This window comes from Embiotoca jacksoni, unplaced genomic scaffold (genome assembly GCF_022577435.1).
Source record: "Embiotoca jacksoni isolate LCO1_2020_lvr unplaced genomic scaffold, fEmbJac1.0.p SCAF_18, whole genome shotgun sequence".
Taxonomy (NCBI): Eukaryota; Metazoa; Chordata; class Actinopteri; family Embiotocidae; genus Embiotoca; species Embiotoca jacksoni.
Window position 1 is genome coordinate 9,445,335 of NW_027185318.1, and position 21,203 is coordinate 9,466,537.

Below are 21,203 nucleotides of genomic sequence, written 5' to 3' on the forward strand. Positions count from 1 at the left end.
CAGTGGAAGCGGCTCTGACTTCAAATTGATCATCAGTGGAGTTCAGACTGAAGATGCAGCAGTTTACTACTGTCAGAGTTTACACGAGATAAACAGTGCTGGAGTGTTCACACAGTGATTTGCAGTCGTACAAAAACCTCCCTCAGTCAGACTGCAGAGACTCTGAGCTGTTACAGCAGGAACTGACTGCAGCTGCTGAAGAGGAAGAGACTCTGACACAGACCACTGAACACAGAGCTGACAGTAACCTCACCAAGCACTAAATACTGATCACTAAATATATGCTTTTATTTCATGTCCTAAAGTGTTAGAAATCTTATTCAACATCAACTTCTGTTCACATTTATTGACAACAGACAGATGGTGGAATTTCTGTTCCTATTTTCAACCAGATAAAAACAAAAAACACATGAAACAATAATATTAATCAGTGAAAGCTTTATTAGCAAAACTATCAACCACAAACATGACAGTTATTAAGCACAACCACATCCAGCTGCTGAGCTTCACACATTACTCTCTAAGTTGCTGCTGTCCAACACTTTACAGACGTGCTGTTCTTTTTTACACAAAGCTTTAGTTTCCACTACAAACATTAAAAACTATAATTGATCAGAGCCTGCTCCTCCTGCTCCCCCCCACACAGAGCTCCTGTCCTGCTTCAGCCTGTCCCTCTAGCCCGTACACTGGCTCCTGTGGAGGGACTGGGTCTGGCTGTGGTCCTGATGGAGGACCTTGCAGGAGTACAGCTCTCCTTCCATCCAGCGCTGCTGGCTCAGGCTCAGGGTGCTGCTGCTGCTGTAGCGTCCGCTCTTCTCCTCCTCTGCGCTGGTCAGGACCCCCTCTGTCACCTCGGTACCGTCCACCTCCCAGCTCACCACGGCTCCCTGCGGAGAGTAGCCGGACAGCAGGCAGGCCAACGTGGCTGAGTCCTGAGAGAGCTGATTAGAGGACGGACGGAGCAGAGAGACCGAGGGCCTGACCATAGGGCCAGCTGGAGGAGACAGCAGAGGGACAGAGGAGCAGATTAACTTCCATTGGAGGACAGGGAGCTGAACATGAGACACTTATAATACATGACAGAGGTCATTGTGATAGCTGTGTGCAGGATACTCCAATTAGATAGAGTAGAAGAGGTGAGAAATAAGAGGAAGTCATACTTTTGTAAATAAAACAAAGCTATGTAGATTTGGGCAATTTTGCCATTTAAAATTTTAATCTCCCGCTGTGTCACTCATGATAAACGACTAACAGTGACATCAAGTTTATAGCCTGGGTGTAAATGGTTTAACAATTAACAAAAATAACACGTCGCTGCAGCAATATTCTTGATGAAAAAATGTAAATGTCAGAATTGAAAGACTTTATCATCTGTCTGTTTCACTTCCTTTTGCAGATCAAACTAACAGACTGTAAACTGAAACGACCGTTATAGTGGATCTACATATAAACTGACTAATTTTACAGGCACGCAAATTAAATTTTTATATCTAACAGTTTGAATGTTAAACTTAAAAAGTAAGTTACATTATGTTATGTTTTTACAGTTAAAATTGTACAAACATATTTTTTGAAACAAAAGTTTATTTACAAATGATATGTATGAAATTTCTAGTAATTTGGCATCAACCTATATTTAACCTCCATATAATCTACAATACTACATAAATGATTTCATCATATTGTATTACATATGTGTACTCTTTTCTCTGATTGTGATATCAGCCACAACAGACAAAAAACAACAAATATCCATAACATATAAAATACCCAGAATAAATTCTTGTTTCATCACAATCTGATGCAGTAATTTTAATGATATTTTTACATCATAGAACTTAAAAATTGTGTTACTTACAGTTAATGATGAGTTTGGTTCCTCCACCAAAAGTCCACCACAGTGATACAAACTCATTAAGTGGCCGTACAAAAACCTCCTGCACTGTGAACAAGCCTCTACCCTCTGAAAATGAACCGTTTTCTAATTAAAACCTGACAGTTTGCACTTTTCTTATTACACAACATGATTCAATTTAAGGGTCTGAAAAGAGCTTCATAATTTAAAATCATTTTCAGCATTTCATTGTAATGTTGACTTGAGAGACAAAACTTAGATTTACTTCTGTAATATATATACATTTTAAAAATCACTTCAAATTGTTTGGAAGCGTGCAAAAAAAGGTTGTTGTCAAACATGTTGAATTACCAGAATATAAGAATAAAGTTTCAAAAGAATACTTTCTGAACACCACAATTGTGAAAAGTTGAGGAAAAGAAGCAGACATACCAACCACAATGACACCATCTTAGTCCAAATGTTTAGCTGTATTTCTGATATATTTTTTTCTATTCTGTTAAGATCATATTTAGTGTAAATCCAAACAGTTTTTCTCTTGATTCTGTGTCCCACGTTGTATTCAGTGTGTTGACAGCAGAGAGAGCAGTTATTCAGCACAATCAAATCCAGCTGCTGAGTTTCACACATTACTCTCTAAGTTGCTGCTGTCCAACACTTTACAGACGTGCTGTTCTTTTTTACACAAAGCCTTAGTTTCCACTACAAACATTAAAAACTATAATTGATCAGAGCCTGGTCCTCCTGCTCCTCCCACACAGAGCTCCTGTCCTGCTTCAGCCTGTCCCTCTAGCCCGTACACTGGCTCCTGCGGAGGGACTGGGTCTGGCTGTGGTCCTGATGGAGGACCTTGCAGGAGTACAGCTCTCCTTCCATCCAGCAGAAACACAGTGAATCTAAATAAAACTGATACTTACCGTTTCTCAAATGCAGTTTAACCTAAAAATATATCATTAACAGTTCATGTCTAACAGGGCTGTTAGTAGTTGTCTAGTGATAGAAACAGATGTTCAACAGTATTTCTCTACTTGTACATTTAAAGTATTGAAATAGTCACATTACAAATCGATGATTTACGTAAGAAAAATATTCCATACTTTTGATACATTGCTTAAAATTGGTTGAAACCTCATTGGATGTTGAACAAAAGTGTGATATTCAGAAAATGAGGTATGATTAAGTGCGCTTGAAAAATACATTTATAAATAAAACAAATACAAAGACAGTGATTTATCAAGGGTTGCAGCTTTATTTTATTTTGTAGTTTTAATTTTGTTTGGCATGTTTACAATAATAGTTAAGAAGCAGAGCATGAGTATGATCATACATATCAAAACAGACTCATCAGTTTTCAGAAATATTTGAACAGAGGAGATCTGTGCCTCATTAAGATGAAAGCAGCCTCATTTCCCAACAGGAAGTGCTGCTGAGGCTCTACTCCAAGCAGTGGTCAGGGTTCAGGGTTTGAGTGACAGGGCTCTGTCCACTCAGAGTGGCCTCACAGGTCACTGAGCCCGCCCTCCTCCACTGCTCTGCAGGGAGGCTCAGGGTGCTGCTCCAGCTGTAGCGGCCGTCCCTCCCCAGGACCTCTACACTGTGTGACACCCCCGAGGAACTGCTGCTGCCCCCCACCTTCCAGCCCAGCCTCCAGGCTGAGGGGGAGCCCCCGCTGGCCAGACACACCAGTGTGGCTTGACTCTGAGGCACCTCATCTCTGGAGGGGGGGAGGACGGTCAGGGTGGGCTGCACCACACCCACTGGAGGAGAAAGAGAGGGGAGAAAGGAGTTTGAATAAATGCAGGTAAAAACAAAATGTAAAAAAGTGAATTAATACTGATTATTGGTTACGTCTTCATATCTGTGTCTTAATGTGACAGAGAATAACTCATCCCTGTTGATTTATATGTTTAAACTGATGGAACAGAAACCATCATGTGAATACAGTTCAAACTTTGTCATCTGTCTCTTTCACTTCCTTTAAACTACGTAGAAAATGAATGAACCGTGAACACGAGGTTTATCTGCATTTGCTGATAAAATTATATTTAATTTTCACAGGAATTCACATCACATTTAAAATCTAAAGGCGGGATGGGATATTCAATATAAATAAATTATAATAACATGAATTTGTTGTTGTTATGTAGTAAATATTACAAATTTAATCCCTTCATTTTATTCCACAAGCTGTTTGTATCTGGAAAATTTTTTAAATGATAATTAAAATAGATTTTTCAAAATTACACATTTTTTTCCTGATTCTGTAAAGTCAACTATCTGCAACCCGGAAAGAATTTTGGTTTCAGCAAAATTTCTTCTCTGAGAGATCAGCTCTGTTTGATTATTAACAAAAATTTCTAACGACATGACATCACTGAACTCAATCACATTTTCATTTAGTATTTGATGAAAGTTACAAACAGTACATGTTGTACAAAGTAAAACGTTTTCTGGTACTTACAGTCAATGATGAGTTTGGTTCCTCCACCAAAAGTCCACCACAGTGATACAAACTCATTAAGTGGCCGTACAAAAACCTCCTGCACTGTGAACAAGCCTCTATCCTCTGAAAATGAACCTTTTTCCAATTAAAACCTGACAGTTTGCACTTTGTTTATTATACAAAATGATTCAACTTAAGAGTCTTAAAAGAGCTTTGTAATTTAAGATCATTTTCAACATTTCATTGTAATGTTGTTGACTTGAGAGACAAAACTTAGGTTTACTTCTGTAATATGTATACATTTTAAAAATCACTTCAAATTGTTTGGAAGACTGCCAAAAAGGATTTTGTCAAAAATGTTGAATTACCAGAATATAAGAATAAAGTTTCAAAAGAATAATTTCTGAACACAATAACAGTGAAAAGTTGAGGAAAAGAAGCAGACATACCAACCACAATGACACCATCTTAGTCCAAATGTTTAGCTGTATTTCTGATATATTTTCTTCTGTCGTATTAAGATCATATTTAGTGTAAATCCAAACAGTTTTTCTCTTGATTTTGTGTCCTTACGTTGTATTCAGTGTGTTGACAGCAGAGAGATCATTTCCATAGAGAGGCTTTGCATCATCAGCTGATCCCACAGTGAACTCAGAAGGTTTATATTCTTGTGAGTTCAACACTGCAGGACTCACATCTGTCAGTCAACACAGCAGAAACCACAACCACCATGACTCTCATCACCATCCTCCTCTGGACGCTGGTCTGCTGCTGTTTTACAGGTTCATTGACGCAGCAACATTTCAAACATGATGTGTTGCCATTTTCTCTCATTTATTTCTGATGATAATTAATCATTTATATTTAATCTTGTTTTTGTCTGAAGGATGCAGCGGTCAGGTGACGGTGACTCAGCCTCCAGCCGTGACATCAACTCCAGGATCCACCATCACTCTGACCTGCAAAACTAGCCAGGCTGTTTATAGATGGTCTGATGGAGATCAGGGTATGTCCTGGTATCAACAGAAATCAGGGCAAGCTCCAAAGCTCCTGATAAGATATGTAAACAAACCTGAATCAGGAACACCAAGTCGGTTTAGCGGCAGTGGAAGCGGCTCTGATTTCAAATTGATCATCAGTGGAGTTCAGACTGAAGATGCAGCAGTTTACTACTGTCAGAGTTTACACCAGATAAACAGTGCTTGGGTGTTCACACAGTGATTTGCAGTCGTACAAAAACCTCCCTCAGTCAGACTGCAGAGACTCTGAGCTGTTACAGCAGGAACTGACTGCAGCTGCTGAAGAGGAAGAGACTCTGACACAGACCACTGAACACAGAGCTGACAGTAACCTCACCAAGCACTAAATACTGATCACTAAATATATGCTTTTATTTCATGTCCTAAAGTGTTCAAAATCTTATTCAACATCAACTTCTGTTCACATTTATTGACAACAGACAGATGGTGGAATTTCTGTTCCTATTTTCAACCAGATAAAAACAAAAAACACATAAAACAATAATATTAATCAGTGAAAGCTTTATTAGCAAAACTATCAACCACAAACATGACAGTTATTAAGCACAATCACATCCAGCTGCTGAGCTTCACACATTACTCTCTAAGTTGCTGCTGTCCAACACTTTACAGACGTGCTGTTCTTTTTTACACAAAGCTTTAGTTTCCACTACAAACATTAAAAACTATAATTGATCAGAGCCTGCTCCTCCTGCTCCCCCCACACAGAGCTCCTGTTCTGCTTCAGCCTGTCCCTCTAGCCCGTACACTTGCTCCTGTGGAGGAACTGGGTCTGGCTGTGGTCCTGATGGAGGACCTTGCAGGAGTACAGCTCTCCTTCCATCCAGCGCTGCTGGCTCAGGCTCAGGGTGCTGCTGCTGCTGTAGCGTCCGCTCTTCTCCTCCTCTGCGCTGGTCAGGACCCCCTCTGTCACCTCGGTACCGTCCACCTCCCAACTCACCACGGCTCCCTGCGGAGAGTAGCCGGACAGCAGGCAGGCCAACGTGGCTGAGTCCTGAGAGAGCTGATTAGAGGACGGACGGAGCATAGAGACCGAGGGCCTGACCATAGGGCCAGCTGGAGGAGACAGCAGAGGAACAGAGGAGCATATTAACTTGAAGCCTCTACTCTCTGAAAATGAACCTTTTACTAATTAAAACCTGACTGTTTGCATTTTGTTTATAATACAAAATGATTCAGCTTAAGGCTCTGAAAAAAGTTTCATAATTTAAGATCATTTTCAACATTTCATTGTAATGTTGTTGACTTGAGAGACAAAACTTAGGTTTACTTCTGTAACATGTATACATTTAAAAAATCACTTCAAATTGTTTGGATGACTGCAAAAAAAGGATGTTGTCAAAAATGTTGAATTACCAGAATATAAGAACAAAGTTTCAAAAGAATAATTTCTGAACACCATAATAGTGCAAAGTTGAGGAAAAGAAGCAGACATACCAACCACAATGACACCATCTTAGTCCAAATGTTTAGCTGTACTTCTGATATATTTTCTTCTATTCTATTAAGATCATATTTAGTGTAAATCCAAACAGTTTTTCTCTTGATTCTGTGTCCCACGTTGTATTCAGTGTGTTGACAGCAGAGAGATCATTTCCATAGAGAGGCTTTGCATCATCAGCTGATCCTCCAGTGAACTCAGAAGGTTTCTTCATCTTACTTCAGGACTTCTTTTTATTTCCACAACACAATATCTAAAACTGAATAACTGTTTTATCATGGCTGTCTGAGATACTGTACACCAAACAGGAAAAGAAGAAAAGTGTTTAGATGTTGCGTGTTAAGAAAGATCAGATAGTTGGGAAGGTCAGCTGAAACACTAAGCAGGCCCTGAACTAAACTCACTGAGGTAAGATCGGTTTGCATCCCTGATTTACTGCAGCTGCTTGTATATCAGTCATCTTGAACACCTGGATCTGGACAATAGGAATTACTTTCATGATCCTAAAAGTAACAAAGAAATACCAAATGATCCAAATGTTAATGAGGACAAACAGTATTAAAGCAAACAGGAGACTGTTTATTATCAAGTAAAACAACATGAAGGATCATAAATTTAAATATTCAGAATTAAACTGTCTGAATTTTTATGGCTGATTGATCTTCTAGAGATGATGAACTCACCTCAGATCACCTCTGCTTTTTCTGTTTCACAAGAACAGGTGTGTGTTTGCCTTCTTAAATGTGTTTTGCATGATTTTATGCATCACTGCTCCTCAGAGTTTAAATTCTTCTGTCACAGAGACTCTGAACTGTTTTCATGCACTCACACTGAAAACCTCAGCAGGATGATGTTTCCAATAACTCTGTTTGTCATCTTGGGCCTTCTGAGTCAGGGTGAGAGATTTATATGGCATTGCTGAATTGCCAGTTGTTCATGTTTTGTGTAAACATAATCTGTGTTGAATTTTTGCCTTGAAACTGAATATAATGAACTTCAAATCTATTGTAATCTAAAATGCTGATTCTCAAGATTTAAATTAAATTTCTCATTTCAGAGTCTTCCGCCAACAACTTTCTGACTCAGACTGACAAATCCAAGTCTGTCAGTCTTGGTGGGAATGTGATCATCAGCGCCACGGGGAGTTCAAACATTGGTGCTGATCTCAGCTGGTACCTTCAGAAACCTGGACAGCCTCCCAAACTTCTGATATACAAAGCATCAAATCTCTTCTCAGGAACTCCGTCTCGATTCAGTGGCAGTAGATCTGGTTCTCAATACACTTTAACCATCAGTGGTGTTCAGGCTGAAGATGTTGGAGATTATTACTGTCTGGGTGCCCATGGCGGAGCATTCACACAGTGATTAAGAGCCATACAAAAACCTCTGTCAGTTTAAATGAAGGCTGCAGGTGTAGAGGGTTGGTGGAGAGACTGTGATGAGGTTAACTGGTCCAATAAACACAACACGAGAGTCATCAAGCAGAAACACAGTGAATCTAAATAAAACTGACTGTAAGTTTTGCACAGTGTAACTTTAAGTTTAAAGCATAACATTTTTTTTCTGTTTTAAAATAGGTTTGTTTTTCAAACATAATCTACTGAATGAAACATGTTCAAGATTATTTACACTATTAATTTTCAATCTAACAGCACAAAAATAACCTATAAATTCCACTTAAAAAAAACCTGATGATACAACAAAAGAAAAAATACAGTGTTTTTATATCAATGTCATTTTGGTAACAATTTTAAACCAGTTGATAAATTCATTATCATTAATCTACAATACATCCTACAAGTAAATTGAAGATAGACAAACAACCACTGTGAGCACAAACATATTCTAACATTTCTCATATAAATCTTAATCTATGTAATTCATGAAAATGATAAAATGGTGTACAGCCAAAAAGTTTTTCCCCTCACTTTGTGTCCCATGTTGCCTTCAGTGTTGAGAGCAGAGATAATTTCCATAGAGAGGCTTTGCATCGTCACCTGATCCTCCAGTGAACTCAGAAGATTTAAATTCTTGTGAGTTCAACACTGCAGGACTCACATCTGTCAGTCAACACAGCAGAAACCACAACCACCATGACTCTCATCACCATCCTCCTCTGGACGCTGGTCTGCTGCTGTTTTACAGGTTCATTGACGCAGCAACATTTCAAACATGATGTGTTGCCATTTTCTCTCATTTATTTCTGATAATAATTAATCATTTATATTTAATATTGTTTTTGTCTGCAGGATGCAGCGGTCAGGTGACGGTGACTCAGCCTCCAGCCGTGACATCAACTCCAGGATCCACCATCACTCTGACCTGCAAAACCAGCCAGGCTGTTTATAGAGATGATAATGGAGATTATATGTTCTGGTATGAACAGAAATCAGGACAAGCTCCAAAGCTCCTGATAAGATATGTAAGCAAACCTGAATCAGGAACACCAAGTCGGTTTAGCGGCAGTGGAAGCGGCTCTGACTTCAAATTGATCATCAGTGGAGTTCAGACTGAAGATGCAGCAGTTTACTACTGTCAGAGTTACCACAGTGGCCCAGTGTTCACACAGTGATTTTCAGTCGTACAAAAACCTCCCTCAGTCAGACTGCAGAGACTCTGAGCTGTTACAGCAGGAACTGACTGCAGCTGCTGAAGAGGAAGAGACTCTGACACAGACCATTGAACACAGAGCTGACAGTAACCTCACCAAGCACTAAATACTGATCACTAAATATATGCTTTTATTTGAGAAATGATTGGCCAAACCCCAAAAAACTAATTTTTATATATAAAATATATAAAGCCATTATGTCAAACATTTAATTTGTCCAGCATCTTAATTTCTGACCAGATATTGAAGGATGTCAAACATTTTATAACTATTTGCTGCAAAACATTCACCGGACAGTCATTTACTGTCTGTCTGCTGTTTGGTGCACACAGGTGGCATTCATAGGGTTTGTAGAGATTCTTTATGCTGTGGCTGAAAACAACTAAATGAAAGCCTCGAGAATTAATCAAAATTTACAAACAGCTCAGCAATGAGCTCCATAACAAGTTCTGTGAGGCTTAAGTGAGGAGCAAATTTGAGTCATAAATCTATATTGTAAAAAAAAAAAATTATATACATATTGAAAAAAAAAAATCACCTTTTATAAACACTTAAACTACGTGTGAGAGAGTGTGTGCCAGCAGATGTTGGGCTCTTTTGTGTTTTGACAAATAAAATAAAATAGAGGTTTCATCAGGGATTAAGATTGAATTTGGTGAATTGTTTTTTCTTTTTGGTGCTAGGTTTAAAGGTAGTTTGAGATTTATGACTCATGAATTAAGATTCAAAGCAGTGATAAAAGTACTTGCCTCCCTTGTGCACCATTTGCTGAGCTTCACTGCGTGCATTGTTCAAGACATGGATTAAATGTTATTGGATTTCATTGGTGACGTAGGCAGACATTGTTAGACAGGAAAGCACCAATGTTGGATCTCTTCCCAGGTCAGCATGGACCGCGTGACGTAAGCAGACGTCGGTCCACTACAGAATTAACAGGACATACAAACAACACATGGTCACAGACACAACTGGGGTGACTGATGCCAATGACATACCAAGATTTCTTGGTAATTTAAGTGGTTGTTGACATCCCACTTTTTTTTTTTTTTTTTTTTTTTTTTTTTTTAAATAAAGGTCACATTCTTCCTCTAGAGTAATCATAATATTATACAATCATACAGTATATAAGTAAATCTGACTTTGACTTTTACAGATTTCCTACTCGTGTACATTATGTTATTGTGTCAGTTATCATTTTTCTATCAAAACCACACAAGAAATTCCTCAGTATTACCTGCAGGTTTATATGTTGCTGCTTCTTTGGGCCAACAAGGCATTGTTCCTTCGTTAACATGACAAGTCATGACGTTTAGGCCTCTCAGTGCTCTGACCCCTATACGGATGCCATGGCCTCACGTCAATATACGTCCGGATATAAACCCCTGAACAATGTTTCTTCCCTCTATCGTCTGGCTTTTAATAATCCTGCCTGAACAGTTCAGCACAGAGTGAAATCTAAAGAAGTCCTTAGAAAGCAACGACTGTGTCTTTTAAACAGCAGTAGAAGTAGACTTTTATCTCCTAATTCATTTCGATAATGGTTTTCTTGAGAGTAGGTCTAATGTAATTCGTTAATTACATACAGAACATGTCAGTAAAAGTTGGTGTTGCTATGACATGATCCACATTAAAACCACAAAGGTGAAGGTGCATGCACTTGTTTAATAAATGGGAGGGCTTTAAGGCGGGTAGTAATAACTGATAATGAACTATGAGTGGGGGGAATTAATCATCACTGAGGTATTTTCTCTGGCCTCTTTAATAAGCCTGAGTTGTTATGTAGGAGCCTCACTTAGAACAGGATAGGGATAATCCTTTTAGGCGGTGCTTTACCTGTAATCAGTTAGTCAACGCATCCTCTCACAGACTGGATGAGCTCCTCAGTGTTAGACAGGACCCACAATTGACAAGATTCAATTGCTGTGTGCTCCGCATCGGATCTCGTGGGATACATCCTGATCCATCTCACTCACCAAGAGATCCGGATATCTGTAGTCACTCAGGGGAGTGGGGGGGAGGGGGGCCGTGCTGGGATACGGACTGAATCATGATGGGGAGGTTGAAGAAATCGTTGAAAAATGTTTTGTCTATGAAAATCCTGGAGTACTTTAAGGACTACTGCCGGAGGAACGGTCTGCTGACACTCTCGGTCTTAGCTGTAGTGACTGGCTGTGTGCTTGGATTTGTCCTCCGGTCGTTTAACCTCTCCACACAGGTATGGATGGATGGATGGGTAGACCCAAATTCAACCAGCAGCAGTGACAGACTTTAGATCTAGATACATCCTTCCATTACATCAGGATTATAGAATATAGTGGAAAGAAATTATGTGAAAAAGCAACAGCCAACATGTCCTCTTTAACTTGCTCTGCACTGATGCCGTGGTAGAGTCAGTTATGTAATAGTGACAATCGACGCAGATAGAAGCAGAAAGTCAGGACAGAGATTGGTCAGGAGAGGAAAAGCAGAAATAATTAAAGCAGCTATAGTCTATATTTCTATTATGTGTACGTAATGAACCCAAAGAGGATTACCACACAGTGCTTCAGTCACCCTCAGCTTTATGGAGTTTTATGGCATTTTTTACCTCATTATTTTGGTTATATAACCAGAGACTTGAATGGTTTGGTTCACTCTCACCACTCTATAGGAAATGCAGCTGTTTGCTCTGTATGAACCCAAAACAAAACATGATGATAAAGTATGTCAATGTTGTGTTTAAATTGTCTTTGCAAGTGGCCTAAAAGGTAGTAAAGATGCAAAGAGTATATGCTATTCCTATGACAATATTCTTTTAAGTTTTCCATTGTTATTTCATGATCAATTTCTCTTTATTATAACATTTTCTCTTGCATCAAACAAATAATTTAGAAATGTACAAATATCTGTCTCAAGGCTACATACGCCTGACATTAAGTCACTGTGCTGTACTAGCTTGAAGTGGACCGACTGGCGGTAGAGAGTAGAGATTGAATTACTGATCAGTGTCCAGTGTTCTCTATAAAAATCTATAGTATCTTGTGTGGTGGCTGCAGCCAATATAACGTATAACATCTTCATCTGTTGAGCAATGAAAGAATCTCTTGCTGCTGAACTTGGTATCATACAAACCCTTTCGAGATGGTCCATCTCAAGGGGTTTGTCCTGATGAATAAACTCAACATCACAATTTGACTTGTTTCACACAGGGTTCCTTCATTTGATCTTAACTTTCATAAACATTGTTATGGAATGACAGTAATATTTGGTTTATTGTTACATTCAGGCCAAGATCTACTTCTCGTTCCCTGGAGAACTTCTGATGAGGATGTTAAAGATGTTGATTCTGCCGCTTATCACCTCCAGGTAAGAATCAGCTGAGTCCTATGGACCAATCTGGTTGATAATAATGTATCCGGGGGACAGAATTTGGGGTGTCCTGGCTGGAGGTTCACCTGGCAAAGATTAAAGCCACAATTAGACAAGAAGGTGAGATATTGATTTCAAATCTGGCCGGGGACATTTGGTCATTCTCTCCTCTTTCTCCATGTCTCTTAGGTTTGTAGCAACCGTTTCTCAACTTTAACTAATGCCTTAGCTTTTTATTGGTTTGAGAGCAATCAATTTACACTGACCTGTATGATATCACATGAATAATAACGGCAACCACAAATCACTAAAACCACTTAGAAATCTGTAAACCCAGACTATTCATTCAAATCTAATTTAAATTCTAAACTTTAGTGAAGCTAACCCAGCAAATCTTCAGTTTTTTATGGAATAGTTCAAAAGAAACCCAAGTTAAATTAAGTCATTATTTCAAGAAACTACATTGAAACTAAATAGAGTCTTTAAATTAAAATATTTCACAGTTCAAGAGTTGCGTACTAATCACACGCTTCCTATTTCCCTATCCAGTCTCATGTCCGGCCTGTCAGCCATGGACACAAAGGCAAGTGGGCGGCTGGGAGTCCTGACCATCACCTACTACCTGTGGACGACCTTCATCGCCGTCATCGTCGGCATTGTCCTCGTGCTCATTATTCACCCAGGGACGGGCTCAGAGAAAGATAATCACCACGCCAGTACAGGGCCTGTCATGACCTCCGCTGACGCCCTGCTGGACCTCATCAGGTTAACATTCACACATCAGTCAAACATTCATTCTTCTTTAATGCGAGGATACTGAGCGAGGGTACTCCACATGCTGCTCTGTACCTGTCCTCTGACAGTATTCAGTGTAATTCCTCCTTCCATAATGAAAAAGACTAATAATCTACAGCCATGTTGGCAGCATGCTAGCGCTTGCTAATTAACACTAAATGCACCTGAGGTTGATGGGAATGTTTCTGGTTTTCCAACTACTGGATCAGAAGGCAAGATTATGACCAGATGTTAGCACTAAATGCTTCCTTAGGGGGACACAAATGTGTGTACCAAATCTCATAGCAGTATATGAGCCTCATTGCCAGGGATCACTAAAGTCATTAAGATTTTTTTTTTTACTCCAAAGTACAGTAAAAAAAAATCTATTTAAATTATGTATCCCAAATCACAAATATGCTACACTATGTCACTGACTCTTTGGACATTTTAGTTCGCTGGTTGTGCTTGTTGAAAACTTCGGAGAATCAACAGGATTAATCTGGGTGTACCATGATAGTGTGTCGTGAAATGTATGGCAATTCATCCAGTAGTCTTTGAGATACTTCAGCATGAACCTCTTTGCATGAGTCTCTTTTATCATTATCTTCTTTCTGGTATGTTCTCTCTCTTTATCATTTTATAAGAGCAGCTTGTAGGACTATTGAGCATTTTGCTCGTGTAAACAACCAAATCAGGCTTTCCTGGTTAAAAAGAATTCTCTTTTACTTGTTAAATATTCCTAAATAGATTTCTCATTAGAAACTATATATGGACACAGAGATATATTTGGGATCTCTGTTTTTTTTTTATGCCTCTCCGTCAGAGATGTTTTCGGGTTGTCCATCCATTTCCTTTTCTCAGAAACGCCATCTTCAAATTTGGCACAAACATCCACTCGGACCGAGGGATTTAAGTTTCAAAGTTCAAGGTCACTGTAACCTCACGTCTGTCACGTTCTTGTGAACATTATATAAAAGGAAAGCCTGGGGATTGTTTTATTATATCTGACACAAACATTTACTTTGACTGAATAATGAACAAAACGTGGTTGTTGCCATAACTCAAGAATTCATGAGCTATATAAAACAAAATTTAACACAAATGTGTCATACAATTAAATTAACAAGTGATTACATTTTATATCCCAAGGGTCAAAAGTTAACATCACTATGACATCATAATGTTCTGCCAAACACTTTTCTGGCCATTATTCAGGAACAGCTGGCGAGATTGTGACCTTGTTTGATTGTATAGATCATCTGTGCTGTCTGGTTGAAGAGGTGTGAGAAGCATCCATGTTTTAGTATGTGTAGCTTCTTTGCAGCAACATCCATGTTTGAAGCATGTGTATTGTCATGGCTACAAATTTATGTTCTATCAGAATCAGCTTTATTGGACAAACGTGAACCCCTACAAAGAATTTTAACCTATTTTTTTTGTTTCTAATTGAATGAATTTACACACTGATACAGTTAACATACAGCAAAAGAAGAAAAATCAATTTAAATTATGTATCCCAAATCACAAATGAATAGCATTTATTATATTCCTTCAAAGTCTTCAGTACATATAGGCTATTGTATGAGTCTGGACGGACATACATAGATGATTGGTGGGTGGAGGTTGACAATCGCGAGGCAGTAATTCATATGTCCCACCTGTACCTCTTTTATAAGGATGAACAGATCGTGGGCTTTCCTGGAGTTTTCATATTTCCCACTCTATCTTATAGTGTTATTTTCTAAGATGATAATTTGCCATGTAACATTTTTTGACACCTGAGTAAAACCAGTACAGACCAACTAAACCCAGTGCGGCTCCAGTTCAGAGATTCTGAGCAGGAACAGGAAGCTCCCTAATCACAAAATCGCCAAGGATCAGTTGGATCCTGGGAACTGAGATAAGAGCTTTTATAAGAAATAAATTGAATGTAAAAAATCACGAGATCCTGAGCAAGAAAAAAACCTTCCAGAAAAGGCAATTTCTACTAATATCTAGTGCAGGAATGCCCAAAAATTATGATAAGACAAAATAAAACAATAGCACATTTGAACATGAGATAAATAAAAATCTGAATTAAAATTTGATATCAAACATTTTCTGCCAGCATGGAAACCATTTCAGCATTGTGTTCAAAAGATGAGGGGGGGAAAAAATTATTGTGGATAGTTGCAGCGTCACTCCTACGTAGTAGTTTGGCTAACAATAGGAAGACACTTAAATGTGATCTGTTAAGCCTGCACTTTCTGAGAAGGTGCCCTGTGCACTGTTACACCTTGTGAGATGGCACCTGCAGTCTGGAGTGTGTCCTCCGGCTTACCGCAGGGCCGTTCATGTCAGAGATCCTCTAATGCCTTCTGCTTAAATCTGATTACATTGGAGACATGTGGTGAGGTGTGCATTTCAGTCCCGTTGCGTGTTTTACAAGCTCTTTGCCCGTGTCGCTGACGTATGCTGTCAAATTACATTCACAGAACATGATGTACGGGTGTCCCTTAGCACCTTTCAACAGCATCAACATGTAAAAATATCTCCTTTTCCTGTGTTGTGTGATAATTGTTCTTGCTACTTTTATAATATAGGAACAGATGTCCTACTATTAACAATATATTACAACATCCAGAGGAGCAGGACATATTTTCTAATCATTTTCTTAAGTAAAAGCAGCATTTCAAGTAAATGTCTGCTTTTCAAAATTAGATTTTAGTAAAAATACCTGAAGTATTAATACATAGTAATTCATGGCATAAGATTTAAACATAGAAACAGGCTAGAAAACAAACTCATCATAAGTTTGGCAGAAATTCTGGAGCTTTTGATCATATTGATATAATTATTGGCATGTGCATAAAATTCAGCCATTTTTAATGGAATTGTAGAAGTTTAAATTTGTATGTTTTCTTAGCACATTAAGGACTTCTTGTACATTTATTTAGTAGTTGATCTACGACTATCACAAACGATTCCAAGGTCAATTATGAGCTTTCACACTATTAATATAAACATACAAAAGGAATCATCTGTGCTGATAAAAAGCAGTGAAAAATCTCTAATCTTCAATATATATTGGGCAGGCTATTCATTTTAAAATGACATGACAAAGTTGAAAAATAGAACTGACATTGGTTGAACTGTATATTACCCCAAGGATGATCTGATTTTTTTTGTCTGTTTCTTGTCTATTATAGGAACATGATCCCGTCAAATCTAATTGAAGCAACTTTTCAGCAGGTGAGTGGACAAAATGGGCCAGCTGATAGCTCATTGTACTACTACACTATAATAACTGCATATTAACAGATCTTTGTGGCTGGTTTCATTCCAGTACCGGACAGATTTGGTACCTATTGTACAGACATCCAACACGAAAGAGTCTCAGGCCAATTATGTGTATGTCATGCCCGACTACCACAACCCACAACTGGGCCACCCAGTTTTCCTGGAGATCACCCCTGCACCGGACATCAAGTACAAAATCGTCCCCAGTTCGAGCAAAGGCATGAACGTGCTGGGGATTGTCATCTTCTCAGCCACCATGGGTAAGACACCCACCACAAAACTCCGACCTCAACCCCTTTTTATTTAAGTGATCCTACCATTTACTAATGTGCCACCCTCTAGAAAAGGTTTCTATGTTGTGTTGTTGTCTTATTGAAACCTCGTGAGTGGGAAAATGGTGGAGCTGCTACAAACATCTGAAAGGGGACACTGGGAATGACATAGTTTAGACTGGTAGTTTGTGAGGGCTCACGTGACAAAAGGTTTGAGAACCTGCTGTAATCTTTAGCAATGCATTATGACATTTATGTTGCGTAAAATCTTAATCTGAAAAGTAAATCGTGACGATAGCGGTCAGATAAATGCAGTGGAATAAACAGTACAATATTTCCAGTGGAGAACAATTATAAAGTAGGTAAATATTGAACTACTAATGATTTACTAACATTGTTGATCTATGATAACCAGCTGAAGGCACCTGGTGATGCAAAATTTGCTGCAAAATGATTTATTCACAACTACATAATTAGTGACAACTTGTGAACATTTTATCATGGAAAACACAGTGGTGTCATAACAAACATGTGAATGTACTGTTTGTTCTCAGGTCTGCTGCTGGGGAAGATGGGAGAACGTGGAGCACCGCTTGTCAACGTGTGCCAGTGCATCAACGAGTGCGTCATGAAGATCATTAACGCTGCCATGTGGTAAGGTTGCTCTCTCTGTCTCTGTCTCTGTCTCTGTTTCTGTCTCTGTCTCTCTCTCTCATACACACACACTTTTGAAAATACACCACTACGTCACGAACATATATCTAAAAAAAAACACAAAAAAAAAACAGACTGCACACAGTTCACAAAGCAGAGCTAGATTATATCTAAAATTAACAGCAACTCAGAGAGAGGTCACCTATGATGTCTTCAGAGTTCTCTCGGGAGCTGATGAGTAAAAATTCCTGGATTAAATTTGTGTGATTAGCGCAAGGAGGAATCTTTATGAATAAGATCAGATCTAAAAAAAAAACAACAACAATTAAATTACAAATTAAATGAATTGGAATTGTGGAAAGCATCATGCAATGGATGACGGGAAAAAAGTGGACAATCCAGAAAACATTGTGTCCACCTGCACATTACACCCACATGTGATTTCTGAACTTCTAATTCCAAAGTAATGGGCTTTAACCTGCTGCTACAGCAGCTTAAACTCTCCTGGAGCGAGACAGCAGGGATTTGCTGTAATTCAGCCACGAGAGCATAATTGAGATCAGCTGCTGATGTTGGACGGTACAGGATGGCTCACAGTTGGAGTCCCAGTCAATCCCAAAGGTGATGGAGGATGTTGAGGTTAGATTAGTCAACTTCTTACCCAATGAACTCAGAAATGTATCTGTTTATGGGCCTTCTTCAAATACAGAGCCAGAAACAGAGGGAATATTGAATTTATATTAAACAGTTGGCTAGAAACACACCTCCAACTGTAGGACAATGTTGCTCCCAGAGTGCTGGATGTATTAGTAAGCAAGGGTTTGCTAAGTTACAAGGTGACGATGTGGCAATGTTGTGTTCACAATTTGTTTCTGCTCAAAAATATCACTTATTGCAGGTTTAAGATTAGTTGGAGCTAAAGGGTTGAGCACAAATCATGAAAAAGAAGATCCTCAATAAAAAAATTTTAAAAAAAATAGGGTCAATATTTTTTTAATCAGCAGCATTACTGGTAATTTCTGGAAGTCTTTTATATTTTAGAACTACAAATTTGACCCTGATGCAGCTCCTTTGTTTCTTTTTCCTTTAATCTTTTCACACCTTGATAAAGTGAAGACAACTGTTCATGTTTGTCTGAAAGCTGCCGTACCAAATGTGATCAACAGTTAAACCAAAACATGCATGATGGAGAGAGAGCATAGATTAATGTAACTCACATTGCCCCCCCCCCCCCCCTTCCTCTTTGCAGGTACTTTCCATTCGGCATTGTGTTCCTGGTAGCGGGGAAGATCCTGGACATGCACGACCCGGCCCATCTGGGGGAGAAGCTGGGCATGTACTTCATCACCGTCCTGTCGGGTCTGTTTGTGCACGGCCTCATCCTGCTGCCTCTCTTCTACTACTTCTTCACGCGCAAAAACCCCTTCACTTACATCAGAGGGCTGCTGCAGGCTCTTGTCATTGCACTGGCCACTTCATCCAGGTAGGAGGAGAGTATTTTTAACGAAGCCTGGCAGATGACTAACTAGGATATCCCACTTGTTATAACAGCACATGTTTTGGACTAAAGCCTGCTGACCACCCTGACTTCCCTCCATAACACTTGGTTGTCTTTGTCTGCAGCTCAGCCACACTGCCAATCACCATGAAGTGTCTCCTGGAGAACTGTGGTGTGGACCGGCAGATTGCCCGCTTCGTGCTTCCAGTGGGAGCAACCATTAACATGGATGGGACGGCCCTGTACGAGGCAGTGGCGGCCATCTTCATCGCTCAGGTCAATGAGTATGACTTAGATTTTGGCCAGCTGGTCACGATTAGGTGAGAATTAACACTGATGAGCTCATTCTCATCACCTGGGAAGTTCCTCGTGTTGACCACCAACTCGATTTACACCTCCAACATCTCTTTTCTCATTAGTATAACAGCAACAGCAGCCAGCATCGGGGCAGCCGGGATTCCTCAAGCAGGTTTGGTTACCATGGTGATTGTGCTGACCTCTGTGGGGTTGCCGCCTGCTGACATCTCCCTGATTGTGGCCATCGATTGGGTTCTGTGAGTGCCACTGAAAAATCAATATATTCAAGTGGGTCTTGTAGGGGCTGTTGGGTCAAAGTGTGACTAATTTTTTTCCCATGTCTTTCTCAGTGATCGGTTCCGGACGATGATCAATGTTCTCGGTGATGCCTTAGCTGCTGGGATTATGGCTCATTTATGTAAGAAGGACTTTGACAAAGCAGCCGCAGCCGCTGCCGCTGCCGCTACTACTACTACTACTACTACCAATAATGGAGGTGGACCCAAACGGGTAGGCTGGACAATTTCTGCTTGTTGTAGGTGCTCACGCATGTGTGAGGATTAAATACTTTGTAAATCCAATGTGTTTTCCTCAACTGGAAAAATTGAGCAAGTATAAAACAGACAGTTGCTGACATATTTGCTTTTATATACTGAAGGTACTAAGATAAAGCAAATCCACAGAGTAACCTAGATCGAATAGTATTCACATTCGCACTTGGAAATTGTGATTAGTATGGGATTAAAAAAAAACTTGCACTTTTCATGCAGTTTTAGAAAACCCCCTTTTTTTTGTGAACTACTTTTAAACTGTACTGTTGTTGTTGTTTTCCCTACAGAGAGACACAGTAATTTCCTTTGGCAATCAGAGCGTTGCGATGTCTGATGCCCCTCTGATCTCGCACCGCTGTGATTACGTGTTTGAGGTCGATGGAGACAGTGTGCTGGAGAGACCTGTGGCCTGCTACAACCTCTGCCAAGTCTGATACTCTTTCACAGAGTGGACAGCAATGGGGTAATGCCTTCTACAGCACAGAGATTCACCTCCAAGGGCACAACATGAGGCTCTAAAAGTCCAGTTAAAAAAATCACGGTTGGTTTTCTGGCCTTAATGAGACCGAAGATCAAGTTCGTTGTGGTGTCAGGGTTCAGCGGATTACGTGTATTTTGCTTGTGCCATGCCTGAAATAGAAATCTTCTTTACTTGATGTAACTACTAAACTGTACGTTTCCATTCAGTTTGAACTGCACTGCAGACATGATAACGTGCTGCGACTACATGCATTAGATACAGATTAGTGCTTTTCAGCCCGTGGTGACTTCTACAGTAGGCCTATTCTGATTAGGTTTGATTGCAGGTTTGACTTCTGTCAAGGTCTTAAATTGCCTTAACATGACCTCAGTTTTGACAAGAAGGCTGAGAACTTAAAAGTAAACGAGGAGCAAATCTGTTATCTGTTAAACAAGATATTTAGGAATAGAGGCAACGTGAACAAAAGCACTGACATAATCACAGCGCACAGAAATCACATGAAGATGATCATTTCTGTTTTTATACCTACGCTTTTGTGTTTTTTTTGTTTGTTTTTTTAAATAAAAACCTGCTTCACTCGTTCTCGGAGTGTGTGATTTTATTCTTATAACCAATTCTGTAAAACATTTCTAGCACTTCATTGGAGCCTGTTCTCC

The 21,203-nt window shown here is 39.4% G+C and overlaps 1 protein-coding gene and 2 gene segments (V, D, J or C); 1 reads left to right on the forward strand and 2 right to left on the reverse strand.

The window, feature by feature from the left end:
• Positions 1 to 443: 443 nt before the first annotated feature.
• On the reverse strand, positions 444 to 2,341 carry LOC138199692 (Ig lambda-1 chain C region-like). The segment is given in 2 exon segments: positions 444 to 994; positions 2,288 to 2,341. A coding segment is annotated over 1 exon segment (312 nt).
• A 3,524-nt stretch (positions 2,342 to 5,865) lies between these two features.
• LOC138199693 (Ig lambda-3 chain C region-like) lies at positions 5,866 to 6,929 on the reverse strand. The segment is given in 2 exon segments: positions 5,866 to 6,394; positions 6,776 to 6,929. A coding segment is annotated over 1 exon segment (312 nt).
• Positions 6,930 to 11,440: 4,511 nt separating this feature from the next.
• Positions 11,441 to 20,500, forward strand: slc1a8b (solute carrier family 1 member 8b). Its single transcript, XM_069151827.1, has 11 exons — positions 11,441 to 11,605; positions 12,656 to 12,735; positions 13,288 to 13,503; positions 16,704 to 16,746; positions 16,841 to 17,054; positions 17,621 to 17,720; positions 18,970 to 19,203; positions 19,344 to 19,538; positions 19,638 to 19,772; positions 19,866 to 20,025; positions 20,354 to 20,500. The coding sequence occupies exons 1-11, from the start codon at positions 11,441 to 11,443 to the stop codon at positions 20,498 to 20,500; spliced, it is 1,689 nt and encodes a 562-aa protein (XP_069007928.1).
• Positions 20,501 to 21,203: the final 703 nt, after the last annotated feature.